This window comes from Littorina saxatilis, linkage group LG1 (assembly GCF_037325665.1).
Source record: "Littorina saxatilis isolate snail1 linkage group LG1, US_GU_Lsax_2.0, whole genome shotgun sequence".
Lineage (NCBI taxonomy): Eukaryota > Metazoa > Mollusca > Gastropoda > Littorinimorpha > Littorinidae > Littorina > Littorina saxatilis.
Window position 1 is genome coordinate 50,753,943 of NC_090245.1, and position 16,646 is coordinate 50,770,588.

At 42.3% G+C, this 16,646-nt stretch overlaps 1 protein-coding gene across 1 annotated transcript in view; it reads right to left on the bottom strand.

Moving 5' to 3' along the window:
* The window catches only part of LOC138977855 (sodium- and chloride-dependent glycine transporter 1-like), a 75,540-nt gene that overhangs the window by 18,005 nt on the left and 40,889 nt on the right, over positions 1-16,646 (bottom strand). The window contains exons 3-10 of the mRNA XM_070350492.1: positions 8,055-8,304; positions 6,961-7,062; positions 6,113-6,245; positions 5,221-5,355; positions 4,466-4,569; positions 3,300-3,424; positions 2,419-2,531; positions 173-304 (exon numbers count right to left, since the gene is read on the bottom strand). Coding sequence (XP_070206593.1) covers positions 173-304; positions 2,419-2,531; positions 3,300-3,424; positions 4,466-4,569; positions 5,221-5,355; positions 6,113-6,245; positions 6,961-7,062; positions 8,055-8,304 — 1,094 coding nt within the window. The remainder of the gene's footprint in view (positions 1-172; positions 305-2,418; positions 2,532-3,299; positions 3,425-4,465; positions 4,570-5,220; positions 5,356-6,112; positions 6,246-6,960; positions 7,063-8,054; positions 8,305-16,646) is intronic.

Sequence of the window (16,646 nt, forward strand, 5' to 3'; positions counted from 1 at the left end):
ATACACAGCTAAATCAATCAATGAACGTAATATATCATCACCAGCTAACAGTGTGATAGTACAGTAGTAACATAAAAAAAGAAGCTCATGATAAAAATAATGCAAACTTATCTTTTAAAGCAATAAATCTATCTTATCAGAGAAGTAAAGGTAACACTAAGTTTCAACTTACATTCATTGTCAGGGGCAGACCCACAAGGAAAAAGCAGAAACAAATTATGCCTGTGAGGAGTATTCTCCGCTTGTGCCAAAAGTGGGGGAAGCTCTCCACGATGCTTGAACACATGATTTCCACCATTCCAAACTGTAAAACAAACAGACAGTAGCAGCCATAATAATCATGACAGCAGGATGTAGTTTTCATTTCCATAAAGTAAACATCCAAAAATGAAAATGAACCCCCGAACATCCAAAATTATAGCCAAGCTATTGATAAGAGAATCACAACTATAACATCCTTCCCTTCAACTTCTTCTATTCCTACTTATCTAGTGCTACTTCAGTCATTTGTTTCTCCTTTTTCTTCTTCAGTGTTTTTGAGCTGCAACTCCAAAGTGCACTACTATTATCATTATTATTATTATTTATTTATTTATTTTCTGCGCGAGTTATGTGTTTTTGTTCTGCCATTTACTTCATTTTAGGGGGAAGTTATCCGATTCATTGCACAGGTACTCATCATTGGGATCATTAGGATAGATTAAGCCAAATACTGACTGGGTGGCCGAGTGGTAACGCACTTGCGATCAGAATCGAGAGGTTGCGTGTTCAGGCCTGGGTCAGGCCGCAATTTTCTCCCCCCTTTCCTAACCTAGGTGGTGGGTTCAAGTGCTAGTCTTTCGGATGAGACGAAAAACCGAGGTCCCTTCGTGTACACTACATTGGGGTGTGCACGTTAAAGATCCCACGATTGACAAAAGGGTCTTTCCTGGCAAAATTGAAAAGGCATAGCTAAAAATGTCCACCAAATACCCGTGTGACTTGGAATAAAGGCCGTGAAAGGTGAATGCTCGCCCTAATAGGCTTGAGGTTTGCTGGCCGATGTGAATGCGTGATATATTGTGTAAAAAATTCCATCTCACACGGCAGAAATTAATATGTAAATCGCCGTGAGCTCTTGTGAGAAACGGCGATTAATAAATGTCCATTATTATTATTATTATTATTAAATACAGATTGGCCTTATAACAAGATAATAAAACAGCATCCAAGACATGGAAATGGAGAACATATACAGTAGAGCCTCCCTTTTAAACCCCCTGATTTAAGAATTTCCCCATTTCGCTGCTAGTACAGATTTTGTGTTCATAACGTCTCTAAATTTATCTCCTTTCTTTATTTGGTGTTTAACGTCGTTTTTAACCACGAAGGTTATATCGCGACGGGGAAAGGGGGGAGGGGGGAGATGGGATAGAGCCACTTGTCAATTGTTTCTTGTTCACAAAAGCACTAATCAAAAATTTGCTCCAGGGGCTTGCAACGTAGTACAATATATGACCTTACTGGGAGAATGCAAGTTTCCAGTACAAAGGACTTAACATTTCTTACATACTGCTTGACTAAAATCTTTACAAAAATTGACTATATTCTACACAAGAAACACTTAACAAGGGTAAAAGGAGAAACAGAATCCGTTAGTCGCCTCTTACGACATGCTGGGGAGCATCGGGTAAATTCTTCCCCCTAACCCGCGGGGGGAAAATTTATCTCCATTTTTTAAGACCCCCTTCTTGTTTTTAGACCCCATTTTCTCAGATTTTTGGAGGTGTTAAAAGGGGGGGGGGGGTCCACTATATTCACAGCTACTTCATCCTGTGTGTGTGTTATCAGGTAAAAACTTCCTGAGACGGCACCCCAGAGATGGAAATTCAGGCTCGTTGCAGCTGCTTCATCCAACCCGTGTGCCCCATCCCTAACCTTCACACTGAAATGCAGCCGTCTCCAAGGTCGAATGAGGCTTGGAAGCTTCTTCATGACAGGCATTAGTATCTAAAAGTTAAGTTCCCCCGTTTAGTCTGTTTGTGTTTTTGTTTGTTCTTCGTGAAAGTCCTTGCTTAATTGATAGAGAATATGTACTACATGGCTTGGTGTGTGATTTCAGGTTCACACGAGTTTTGTTTTATTAAATATTGAAATGTGAGCTAAAACGCGTAATGTTCATCATCTCATCTAGCTGAGGGCACCCGTCTTATTATATTGCTCATTCGCTGAGGGTAATACACATATTTTTGACATACAGTGGTACCTGCTATGTCAGACACCTCCCATGAGAGGACCCCTTTTGATGTCCTTTGGTCTATAAGCATACCAGAATATACCTATCGTAATAAAGACACCTGTGACATAGGGACACTTTTGGTTGGTCACAAGGGTGTCCTTTCATGGCAGGTAACACTGAATTTCATTGTGCCAAGTTACCTGTGTGTCCACTCCCACAGCTAGCAGCATAAGGAAGAAGAGAGCGGCCCACAGCTGGGGTAGAGGAAGCATAGCCAGCGCTTCTGGATACACGATGAATCCAAGACCGGGTCCTGTACAAATACAAACACGTGGTGTGACATTTCATACACCACGATAAATCCAAGACCGGGTCCTTTCGAGATACAAACACGTGGTGTGACAATTCATACACCATCACCAGAAAAAGAAATCTTTTTCACCCCTGAACCAGTCTAATAAATCTTGTTCGCCACTGAACCAGTCTATACCAGAAGAATATACCTGAGCACTTTGAGTAGATAACAGACATGCAGACTTCCGGTTTGCAAAGTCTTCATGTGAGAACATTTGCCTCACAGGTATCAAATCTTTCAAATTCTAATTCTAAAGACCATCACCTCGGTCAGGCAGAAGGACAGTCAGTCAGTAAGAGAATAGACAGTTTAACAGATACAGGCAGCAGGGATGGCCAAATCGTCCGCCCAATGGCCAGTAAAAAATCCGCTGGGCTAGTAGAAACCGCCGGGCAACTCGCCCGGCTGGCCAGTAAAAATTCTGGTCAAATGCAACTCTTCTGGTTGTAGTATCTAGTTTCAAAGCGTCATAAACACTGCAGATACAGCAACTGTGATATGAACCGGGCCAGCGAAATTTCTGGCGTGCTAGTGACTTTCTTGAAGTTACTCGCCCGGCTTGCGAATTTAAATTTTGAGATTTGGCCATCCCCGGGAAGACAGACAAAACAAATGTGACAACAGAAGGACAGATGGAGTGGAAAGCTGGCAGGCAAACAGACTAACAGACAGACAAATCAAGGCAGACTGACAGAGTAAGTCAGACAGACAAGCAGACAGACAGACCTGATGCGACAACATCCTCCACGCCAGTGTCCCTCACACTGGCCATGTAGCCCAGCACAGAGAACACGGCCAGACCTCCGTAGATACTGGTTGCTTCTCCCAGCAGTGTGATGAACACAGAGTCCCTGAAAAACATCACACACCATGAGAGAGAGAAATTCAAGTTTTACGCCCTCACGGCAAAGCCATTGGGGGCCTTAATACATGTAGTTCCTTTGTGACCAACCCATGACGGGCGCTGTGGCGTGGTGGTAAGACGTCGGCCTCCAAAGCGGAAGGTCGAGGGTTCGAATCCCGGTCGCGGCCGCCTGGTGGGTTAAGTGTGGAGATTTTTCTGATCTCCCAGGTCAACTTATGTGCAGACCTGCTAGTGGCTTATCCCCCTTCGTGTGTATACGCAAGCACAAGACCAAGTGCGCACGAAAAAGATCCTGTAATCCATGTCAGAGTTCGGTGGGTTATAGAAACACGAAAATACCCAGCATGCTTCCTCCGAAAGCGGCGTATGGCTGCCTAAATGGCGGGGTAAAAACGGTCATACACGTAAAATTCCACTCGTGCAAAAACACGAGTGTACGTGGGAGTTTCAGCCCACGAACGCAGAAGAAGAAGAAGAAGAAGTGACCAACCCATGTGCTGAAAACCAACACACGGTCAATATACAATACTAATGGCAGGAAATATTCATTCTCTGAGAAATAAAACTTTGCCTGGAGATTCTCAAAAGTTTGTACATGTATAAATATTCCGCCCTTTTTACTTTGTTATACAGAAATATAAACACATAGGGTGGAAGAGAACTTCCACCTGAGACAATTGTGTAAACAAAACTTCTTGAAAATGTAAGACTTAGTTCATCAAAACTAGGATTCATAAAGCCTCCTCAATAGCTGTCTATCTTACCTATGCCATGTACATTTTGTTCTGAAAATGGAAACATAAAACCACAGGTAGTAAAAGCATGCCTACCGGAGGCAATTGTTTGAAAAATGCTGAAACCCATCACGCACTTAGTACGTACTGATAGCTTCTCTAAAACAAACTGCACTTGATTAAGCCTTCTCAACAAATGTCTATCTTTAACATGTACAATGTAACCTGTACATGTTGCTATGAATATGGAAACAAAAAATAATTAACCTAAAGGATGGAAAGATAACACCTACCTGAGACAGTTGTTTGAAAACTTGTTGTGGCTAGACATGGTGATGAGGGTGCCCCATGCAGGCCCCAGGGAGTAAAACACCTGGACACCTGCCTCGATCCACACCTGCACAGTGAACAGAGGACTCGAACTTGTCAGAGATACTTCAACAGACGCACGCAGACCTACAGCACGAAGGTTTTTTTAATGGACAATAAAGTGCTGTTATTGTTACATTTATTGTTATTGTTATTATTGTTAGCCAGTCACACAGAAAGGCAAGTAAATCAGAGACACATCATTTTCATTTCATTTCTTCATTTTCATTACTTTATTGTCCCATCGCTGGGAAATTCGGGTCGCTTCCTCCCAGTGGAAAGCTAGCAGCAACGGAGTCGCGCTACCCAGGTGTCTGCGTGTTTAGGTGTATTCAGCCACCTGCACTTATGGCAGAATCACCAAGGTCTTTTACGTGCCATTGTGATGACACGGGGGTGGGACATGGCTTCCGTCTCTGGGTCTGCACATAAAGTTGACCCGTGTCCGTCCCGGCCCGAATTCGATCCTGCGACCTTCCGATCACAAGTCCAGTGCTCTACCAACTGAGCTACCGGGCCCCCACTCAGTCACTGTACATGTATCGGTATGGCACCAGGCAGGTAGATAGACAGTAAGACATGCCGCCTGAAAAGCTGATACAGTGGAACCCCTTTCTCAGACTGTCAAGGTGTTGGAAGGGGGGTACCAATGTATGCAGGCAGACGTAGACAAGCGCACCTGTGGTTTAAGAAGATGGCCGAAGCTTGGTGTGAGGTAATAGATGATGCCCTCATAGGCCCCAGGTAGAGTCACACCACGGATGAGGATAGCAGTCAGCAGCACATAGGGCAATGTGGCCGTCACGTACACCACCTGTACACACATACTGTCACATACACCACCTATACACAGAAACAAACTCACATAATTATCCATAAGGCAAAAAAAGAAACAGAGTTTGTTTCCGATGACAATAAGGCAACAAGAACAGAAGTTTGTTAAAAGAGGACAAAGCCAACAACAAAAAAGTCAATTACTTTTGGGTGGAAGGGGGCCCGTGGGGAGGGGGGGGGGGGGGGTGTGTCTATGGTGGATAAGATTTTTTTTTTTAACACAGGCGTATGTGTCCTTTTACTGGCCAGAATTTTATATTCTTGGTCTAAATGAGGAGATGCAATAAACACCCATACTCGCACAATCACATCCAGACATGCATATATTTATGCATAGAGACACAGAAACACAGAGACAGACACACATAGACAGTCACACACTGCACCACGCACAACCCGTTGCAGACAGTCCACACACACAAAAACAACTCGTACCCACACAAGATATTCAGCAAATAAAAAAGAAATTAGAAAACCAAGACAACATAGACGACAGAAAATTAAGGTGGTAGATGTAACCCAGTGCATGAAGCAAAACAATCACCTTTGGAGGCAAAGCCAATCAAACAGGGTTGAGATCTTAGGGCTAATTTAATAGCTTGCGCTTTGGCAGGAAGACAACTCCATCAATGCAGAAAAACTGCCTGTGACAAGGGGGACTACTGCGTCACCCTGCCACATAGGGAAAGCAAGAAAGAAAGAAGGTAAAAAGGAAAGGAGGAAGAGAAAGAACGCACTTTTCCCAGTGTCTCAACTCCCTTCATGAGGCAGAAGAAGATGAACAACCAGGCAGCGAAGAAGCAGAGCATCAGTTCCCACTGGACGTAGCCCATGTCATGAAGACCGCCAGTCATGCGCAGAACACTGCCCCTGAAGCAGCCAATCAAATAACATGTTAATTCGTTAGCAGGTCTATGCTCTTATCATAATAAGTTCTCTTCATAAGGTTTGTGGATTTGCCTCCATTTAAAGACTCACCCTTCTCACATTTGTGGTGGTTCTAAATAAATGTTGCGAATCTGCAAAAGATTATGTGACCCTCCACCACCGAATGAGTAACATATCACCTTTATATGATTTTCATATTTTTACATTTTTCTAGAGTTTTTTATGCTCTATCCAGTGGTGAAAACCGTTTTAGAAAAGAGCGAAAACTTTTTGAGTTATAAGCCGGTGACTAAGGTGACCCGCACACTGTTACCAGACACCCCGCAGACTTATATTAAGCCTATAGCTTAGAACCGTGTGAGGTGACATGCAACTCATTCCGTGGTGGAAGGTCACATATGATGGTACAGGGCAAGTCATATTTTTCATAGAGAGGGGATCAGACACTTAAGAACTAATAAGAGGCCCAGCTGTTTGATAAGTAAGAGTCAATTAGAGGCCAAGTCCATATCACATGTAATTAATCAGCTGAGCGTCACTTTTGAGATCATTGCTTTACCTTACGAAGCGTAATTTCTTGGTCTCACATTTTCTTGTATTGCCTTTGATTTTCTAAAATTTTATTCAAACTCAACGGGATTTGCATGTACGATGTGATCGATCACACTGTACAGCGTATACTGTTTGAGTTACCTACCTCCAGAACTCCTCTGCAGAGGAGACACCAGTGCTGTTCTTATCACATTTGTTGAGTGCCCCGTGAAAAGAACTGTTGTCATACAGACTCACATTGTATCCTCTGAAAAGACAAGATACACAATAGTCATTTTCCTGGGAAGAAAGGGTTGAGGGCCCCAAAGGGGGGGTATCATCACGATCACGGGAAGGGAAATTTTAGCTTTCACGATCACAGTTACCTTAATTTTTGTTTTCACGATCACAAACACCTTGACGAATAGAGGATCATAGAGTGATACAGCTGTGAAAAATGTACGTTGAAAATAAAATGCTTTGCAATAATGCCCATCACGATCACGAAAACAAATGACGATCACGATCACGAGACTTGATTTTTGTGTCATCACGGATCACGGGCTAAGTCCTATCACGATCACAGAAATGGAAATTTCGGCAATCACGGTCACAGAAAGGTCAAAAAACGCCAATCACGATCACGATTTTAAACCCTTTGGGGCCCTCAGGGTTGTTCAAACAGTATTCCGCCCTGAGCACACACCAAAAAAAGAACAAACAGAAAAGAAAGAAAATATAGTCCTCTGGTGTAATTGCAGCCTTTTTGAAAAACTGATCAGTCTCCCAAGAAGATACAATTATTTGAACACAGATCTGTCCAGCGTAAAAGCGAATCCTCTCATATCTCAGAACAATTTGTTAGTTTATAGGAGCTTTCCTTGTAATACCAACAGAAATGATATTTCTCTTTGAAGGCCAAACCAGATTAGGCCCAGCTAAGCTAAAAAGTATATGTATTGCTTTTTAAAAATCTGTATTGTTTTGTTTTACATTTTATTTCATACTTTGTACTGACATACAATACTAGTAAATGTGACAAAGTGATAGATGACATGACATTGTTTTTGTTTCATTACCACAATGCTTTTGACCTGTAACACTAACACCAAAGTGAGCTCATTCACACACACACACACACACACACACACACACACACACACACACACACACACACACACACACACACACACACACACACACACACACACTCACACTAAAAACGACCACAAAACCCTTCAGTCCTTAAATCTAACTCACAAGGTGTCATTGTAGCCGTCCAGTCCAAGCAGTGAGTGACCGTTGAGGCTGGTCGAGGCAGAGCTGTTGGCCCAGTGGGCTCTGCAACCGTCCATGGTGTAGCAGTTCTCTGTGTTCCAGGCATTGTCGCACGTGCTCCAGGGCAGGTGGCGCGTGAACACGTGGCCAAAGTAGTACAGCGCCCAGGCGATGATGATGTTGTAGTACAGCGCGCACATACAGCTCACAACGTTCATGGCAAACCCGATGCCTGGAGAACAAAAAGATAAGAAATGGCATGATGACATGGCTTTTACTAAAATTGTACTGGTTTCAGACAGAGAGTTTGTAGTACAGCGCGCATAGCTTTTAAAAAACCCTGTACTGAATACTGGTTACAGACAAAGATAGTGCACACATACAGCTGGCAACATTCATAGCAAAACCTACACGTGGAGAACAAAAAGTGAGAGTGTTTGAAGAGGAAAAGAGAACCAAATACTGTCATAGATAAGGACATGCATGATACCATTGCTGTTACCAAAAATTGTACTGGTTTCAGAGTTTGTTGGGGGGCCCGGTAGCTCAGTTGGTAGAGCACTGGACTTGTGATCGAAAGGTCCCAGGTTCGAATTCGGGCCGGGACGGACACGGGTCAACTTTATGTGCAGACCCAGAGACGGAAGCCATGTCCCACCCCCGTGTCATCACAATGGCACGTAAAAGACCTTGGTCATTCTGCCATAAGTGCAGGTGGCTGAATACACCTAAACACGCAGACACCTGGGTAGCGCGACTCCGTTGCTGCTAGCTTTCCACTGGGAGGAAGCGACCCGAATTTCCCAGCGATGGGACAATAAAGTAATGAAAGAATTAAAGCGCATGCAAACTTTCCGCCTTCATGGCCTAAGGGACCAAAAAAACAACCGTTTTCAGGTTTATGGGTATGTACAATCGACCTTGGAAAGTCAATTGGCGAGAAGTATGTGCCATGCTCACAAAGGTGTGTTTACATTATAACTTTTCATTAAAAAAAAAGGTGTGTGGCAAAGTGCTCACTACATCAATATGATACTGCCTTCAGAAGGAAAGAACGAGTTATTGGAGAGAACAAGCATGATGACATAGCTGTGGCCTAATGCTGAGTTTGTTTGGTTGGCTTTCCGTACTTCATCCTTTTTTATGTGTGGCTGCGGGTTGTAAAAACTTACCTATGTATGCTTGTATTCTAATTTCCGACAATGGGCTGAATTTGATGTGTACTTGTGTGATGCATTTAAAAGTGCTTGAAGTCTCAGGATAGATCGAGTAGGCCTGGTTGTTTGCTGTTTTATGTTGTTGTTTTAATTCCCTAAAGCTTGCTTTTAAATCTTTATTCTTTTTTAATCTTAAATGTAAGATCAGTGCTTTGTAATAGACGATGTTCATAAATAAGTCTGTATGGATTTTTAAGTGGTCTGTACTTAGAGTAAGAGCCCCTTTTACGGGGTAAAGCTTTTCAAAATGAGGTGAAGCAAGTACCATGCTGCTGGTCGGCTTTAACCTGTGATCGGGGCGAACAACTAACTCTTAATGTGTATGTTATGCAGCGTGCGCTCAATATGATAGCCCTTTCTTTCGAAAATCAGCATTCACGAGTTGTTGCGGCAATGATCACTGGCCCGTAATGCTTGCTTACAATGTGTTTTGATAGAGGTCATGTGGGTTTAGGAAAATACACATGCTTAGCTAACACTTCCAGTGATCAGCAAGCAATCGGCAGCGACGTGTGGCTCCGATGTGTATAAACTAAGAGTAAGATATCAAAAATATATGATATCAAGAGATCTCTGTGATGAATAATGCCAATAAAAAGAACCTGACGAAAATAAAAACCAAAGTTGATAACGAGCTTGCTTTACAAGTCGCGTAAGGCGAAATTACTACATTTAGTCAAGCTGTGGAACTCACAGAATGAAACTGAACGTAGTCCGCCGCTAGTGCAAAAGGCAGTGAAAGTGACGAGCCTGTTTGGCGCGGTAGCGATTGCGCTGTGCTTCATAGCACGCTTTACTGTACCTCTCTTCGTTTTAACTTTCTGAGCGTGTTTTTAATCCAAACATATCATATCTATATGTTTTTGGAATCAGGAACCGACAAGGAATAAGATGAAATAGTTTTTAAAACGATTTCGGAAATTTAATTTTGATCATAATTTTTATATTTTTAATTTTCAGAGCTTGTTTTTAATCCAAATATAACATATGTATATGTTTTTGGAATCAGAAAATGACGAAGAATAAGATGAAATTGTTTTTGGATCGTTTAATAAAAAATACTTTTAATTACAAGTTTCCGATTTTTAATGACCAAACTCATTCATTAGTTTTTAAGCCACCAAGCTGAAATGCAATACCAAACCCCGGCCTTCGTCGAAGATTGCTTTGCCAAAATTTCAATCAATTTAATTGAAAAATGAGGGTGTGACAGTGCCGCCTCAACTTTTACAAAAAGCCGGATATGATGTCATCAAAGGTATTTATCGAAAAAATGAAAAAAACGTCCGGGGATATCATACCCAGGAACTCTCATGTCAAATTTCATAAAGATCGGCCCAGTAGTTTAGTCTGAATCGCTCTACACACACAGACAGACAGACAGACAGACAGACAGACAGACAGACAGACACACACACACACACATACACCACGACCCTCGTCTCGATTCCCCCCTCTATGTTAAAACATTTAGTCAAAACTTGACTAAATGTAAAAAGGAAGCAAAAGTAACCGAAGTTGTTTGATGTGCCTGTGCTTCAATTTTCCATAATAAAAACACAGTGCAAAGCAGATCTAGAATTGGTTTTTTTAATTTTTGTTGTTAAAAACACTTGCCTGCAACTGAAAGAAAAATATCAAATAACCTACCATGTGAATTCAGATATGGGTCAGAGATCAGTCCCCAAACGCAAGTGTTCATGCAAAGTTAACAGGCTAGCTGATGTGTTCAATCAGAACTTGGAGGAATGCTGTCTTGTTTGTTTATTATTGTTTTTGTCTTGAAAAACCCAGGGGGGGGGGGGGGTATGTGAGACCAAGGAATGCTGTCTTGAATCTCACTGCACTTTACTTGCCGCTGCGCAAGCAGACACAAAAATGGCGTGAAATATTTCTTGCAGACGACCATGTCTGACAGGCTGTGCAAAAGAATGTTCAGCCCAAAGACAAGCAAAATGTCTAAAACAAATGTATTTTAAATTACATCACCATAACATCATCTCATATTATAAGAAGTGAAGCTCTTCTGATTTCTGTCTTGAATCTGCAATCCATGATGGGGTGCTCTTGATACATTGAGTTCCGGCAACCCATATCGGTCAAGTTTCGATCGATACTTGACTGTGTTGATATGATTTATCGATTATATCGTGTCAAATTGGTTCTAGGCGGGGGATGCATCCCGAGGGGATTTCACTGTATCAGTCTGAGCCCCCCCCCCCCCCCCCCCCCCCCTTCCTGCTCCACCACCAGTCTCTGCAGCTGCTGATCCCCGCTGACCTTGTTGACCGGGAGATAAAACAGCTCACCCGCTGACTCCACGCGCGGTGTCAACATCTGCCGACTGTCAAACACCGTCAAACGTTGGCGCTGACAGGTGCCAAGCCCAAATGACATAAGTTATGCCATTGGTACCCCCCCCCCCCCCCACAATAAATCACCCCACCCCCAAACAAAACAAAAAACAAAAAAACCAACACAACACACACCAATTTTTTTTTTTCCTAAAAGGATCGGCCCAGTCTCAAATACGCTTCTGGGTTGGGCGGTACGTGCTGCTGTTTTGAAGAAGACAATACTAACATGGCTTAAGTGTCTGTTCTAAAGTCGCAATAAATAGTCACATTGCCTCAATAAAAACTTCACACCCTGACATTATAGTTTGATTCAAGGGTGTCAACAGCTTGTCCGAATTATTCGTGCATAAAGGCTAAACTAAAGCCGGACATTCAAATCGAAACCATCCCTTGACGTATGGAAGACGCGCGGGAAAAGCGTGTCAGTCCGTGTCCGTTTTTACATTTAGTCAAGTTTTGACTAAATGTTTTAACATAGAGGGAGAGGGGGGAATCGAGACGAGGGTCGGGGTGTATGTGTGTGTGTGTGTGTGTCTGTGTGTGTGTGTGTGTAGAGCGATTCAGACCAAACTACTGGACCGATCGTTATGAAATTTTACATGAGAGTTCCTGGGTATGTTATCCCCAGACGTTTTTTTCATTTTTTCGATAAATGTCTTTGATGACGTCATATCCGGCTTTTTGTAAAAGTCGAGGCGGCACTGTCACACCCTCCTTTTTCAAAAAAATTGATTGAAATTTTGGCCAAGCAATCTTCGACGAAGGCCGGACTTTGGTATTGCATTTCAGCTTGGAGGCTTAAAAATTAATTAATGACTTTGGTCATTAAAAATCTGAAAATTGTAATTAAAATGTTTTTTTTCATAAAACGATCCAAAATTACGTTCATCTTATTCTTCATCATCTTCTGATTCCAAAAACATATAAGTATGTTATATTGGGATTAAAAACAAGCTCTGAAAAATAAAAAAATATAAAAATTATGATTAAAATAAAATTTCCGAAATCGATTTTTAAAAACAATTTCACCTTATTCCTTGTCGATACCTGATTCCAAAAACATATAGATATGTTATGTTTGGATTAAAAACAAGCTCAGAAAGTTAAAAAGAATAGATACAGAAAAGCGCGCTATCCTGCTAAACGAAACCGCTACCATACTGACTGGCTTGTCAGTTTCACTGCGTTTTACACGTGCGGGGGATTGGCGAAGCTGTATTGTCTTGGTGAAAAAGTGCAGTGCGTTTAGTTTTATTCCGTGAGTTCGACAACTTGACTAAATGTAGTAATTTCGCATTACGCGACAAAGCGCAATGAGCACGGTGGGCGATCACTTATTAGTTCAAGGGTCACGCATCCGCTTTAGCCTTTCATCATTTTCCGCACAGCAACCAAATACAAACCTCGCCAGAAGTAATCAATACTATTTCAATAACCCAGCATTCTTTTTATATTTAGTCAAGTTTTGACTAAATATTTTAACATCGAGGGGGAATCGAAACGAGGGTCGTGGTGTATGTGCGTGTGTGTGTGTGTCTGTGTGTGTGTGTGTGTGTGTGTAGAGCGATTCAGACTAAACTACTGGACCGATCTTTATGAAATTTGACATGAGAGTTCCTGGGTATGAAATCCCCGAACGTTTTCTTCATTTTTTTGATAAATGTCTTTGATGACGTCATATCCGGCTTTTCGTGAAAGTTGAGGCGGCACTGTCACGCCCTCATTTTTCAACCAAATTGGTTCAAATTTTGGTCAAGTAATCTTCGACGAAGCCCGGGGTTCGGTATTGCATTTCAGCTTGGTGGCTTAAAAATTAGTTAATGACTTTGGTCATTAAAAATCGGAAAATTGTAAAAAAAAATAAAAATTTATAAAACGATCCAAATTTACGTTTATCTTATTCTCCATCATTTGGTGATTCCAAAAACATATAAATATGTTATATTCGGATTAAAAACAAGCTCTGAAAATTAAATATATAAAAATTATTATCAAAATTAAATTGTCCAAATCAATTTAAAAACACTTTCATCTTATTCCTTGTCGGTTCCTGATTCCAAAAACATATAGATATGATATGTTTGGATTAAAAACACGCTCAGAAAGTTAAAACAAAGAGAGGTACAGAAAAGCGTGCTATCCTTCTTAGCGCAACTACTACCCCGCTCTTCTTGTCAATTTCACTGCCTTTGCCATGAGCGGTGGCCTGACGATGCTACGAGTAAAATGGCATTGCGTTCAGTTTCATTCTGTGAGTTCGACAGCTACTTGACTAAATATTGTATTTTCGCCTTACGCGACTTGTTTTTCATAAGGGGATAGTGATACCGGGGGATGAGTTCATGACACACCCGTATCGCGTGACGACAGCCGTCAATACCGCATGGTAATTTTACATCGTCTATTTTCGTCTACATTATTTCTGACTGCTACCTTGTCAGTAACATGGGCACCTGTGTCACGCAAGCTCCTATACAATGACCCCCCCCCCCCCTTTTGTTGTTTTAAACCTTGATTTTTATATTTAGTCAAGTTTTGTTCATATTTTCTGATGATAATCCCTGTAATGGCCCTGTCACACGACCGTTTTAAAGCCTGCGTATGCCGACGTATGGGACATTTGAATAAGTACGCTGGCGTACGTCGAATACGTTATGGGTACGTTTTGTATACGTTAAGAGGACGCTGAAGCACGCTGGCATACGTCGTAGTACGCTGAGCACGCAGCAAAGTTTTGTGCATGCACAAAAATTCTCGACGTATGGTTCATACGCACTGCATACGTTGGCACACGTTCACACACGTTACTTGTACGTTACTCATACGTCGATAAATATCTGTATCTGTAGATAGTGCTGAGACATTCCGAACGCAAGCAACACTTCTGCCGTATAAACGGTTCTTCATGGACACGACATTCTGCACAGAGAGTACAGAACTTACCACTTGATTTACCGTTACATAACAAGGAAGAACTAATACAGTTTCTACTCACCAAATTTGCAGAATTACTTGCCGATTTCCCGCGATTTATAGAACAAATGACGTGATCGCATGGCGTCATGTCTAATAAAACAAAACTTCCGAAATATATCTAATAAAACAAAACTTCCGAAATACGTTCTATCCATTAGCAGCGGCGACGACATGTGATCGTCAGCGATAAGCTGTTGCGCGCAAGACTATCGTTAGGCATACGTTGTGAACGCCGGCAACACGCTAAGCATTCGTTGGGCATAAGTTGTGAACGCTGGCAACACGCCAAGCATACGTTGGTGTACGCTATCTGTAAGTTATTGAAACGTTCTGCATACGTTACTAATACGTTATGTATACGTCCGACTCGTTATGAATACGCTATGTATACGCCAAAGATTGAAAAAAAAACATCGATAGTTCAGCGTACGCCAGCGTATGTTCATACGTCGGCATACGCTGGCTTTAAAACGGTCGTGTGACAGGCCCATCAATTTCTTTTCATATTAAGACGCCCCCCTTTTGGGCATCGTACCTTGTATCATCTTCTTCTTCTGCGATCTGTGATACTTTTGTATCATTCATGACTTGGTCAAGTTTACGGAGATCTAAAGGTACAGTAAATCACCAACTGTCAATCAGATACAATAGGCTCGCAAGCTGCTGCTGCTACCTACCGTTTTGTGTAGTGCGGTGTAGTGAAGAGAGAGTAATAAAACTGATCAGAGAGAGAGAGAGAGGAAGAGAGAGTGAGCATGTGTGTGTGTGAGTGAGTGTGTGCGTGCCTGTGTGCCTGTGTGCCTCTGTGTATCTGTGTGTGTGTGTGTGCCTGTGTGTGTGAGTGTTTATTGTGAAAAGCTGTCAATAACACCGAAAGCAATTTCAACGTAACGACAGCTGCGTACATTATCCTGCCCGCCCCGCTTCACTGACGGTTTGTATCTCGGCAGTTTTTGGCTCACGTAAGTGTAGCCTGTGCGATCGTAACTTTGTCTGTCTGTGCGTGCGTGCGTATGTGCGTGCGTGCGTGCGTGCGTGCGTGCGTGCGTGTGTATGTCTGTGGTAGAAACTCTAACATTTGAAGACGTCACATTACATTGACGTCACATTATTACGTAAGAGGGTTAGACGTCACGCGAAGGAAGTACTGAAAGTCTCGGTCATTATTATTTTGAGCGGGCCGAGACTAGTTGGCAGTCGTGTCCCTGTAAGTAGGCTACATGCAGACAGACAGATCTAGATCTAGTGTCTCGCTTTCTTGCACAGTTTCACCTATGCTCTTTCTGTGTGTGTGTGTGTGTGTGTGTGTGTGTGTGTGTGTGTGTGTGTGTGTGTGTGTGTGTGTGTTACTGTTTGTCGATTTCTTACGTGAGCCTTGATGGCTTCGCCTCTTGTTGTTCATTCGTATCAATTTGTCATCTTTTGCTTTGAAACGTTTTCCATTCTCAGTAAAAATCTAGATCCCTTATTATCGCATCCCTACCATCGTCATTATCATCATCACTGTCATCATCGCCGTTGTCCCGGCTTCCCCTCCTTCTCATCCTCCCCCTCCTTCTCCTCCTCATCATCATCATCATTACCACCACCGCCGCCACTACCATCAGCAACAAGTTTACTTTCATTCACGTACAGTGGAACCCTCCTTTCTAGTGTTAAAACCTCCATAAATCTGAGAAATTCAGGTCTTAACAGGGAAGGAGTCTTAAAATGGGGGTAAATTGACAAGAGGTAGGGGAAGGGCTCCTAATATGGACCGGCTCCTAATATGGACCACCCCCTGATCTGACAAACTAACGGCGCTAGAGCGCTCACAACAATTTCATTTGCTGTATTCACCCTCTCTGGATAACTTGCACATGTCAAAACAGTTGCAGAAACACAAACCTCACCGTTGACTTTTTCTCTTTTTTTTCCTCACTTTTGGCAGGGTTCACTCCAAATTTTCCGCCTAAAACGGATTCTGTCCACAGCCAAAGCTTTTATCACACAAAAATGGCTATATATGACAGCTAAGACCGTGG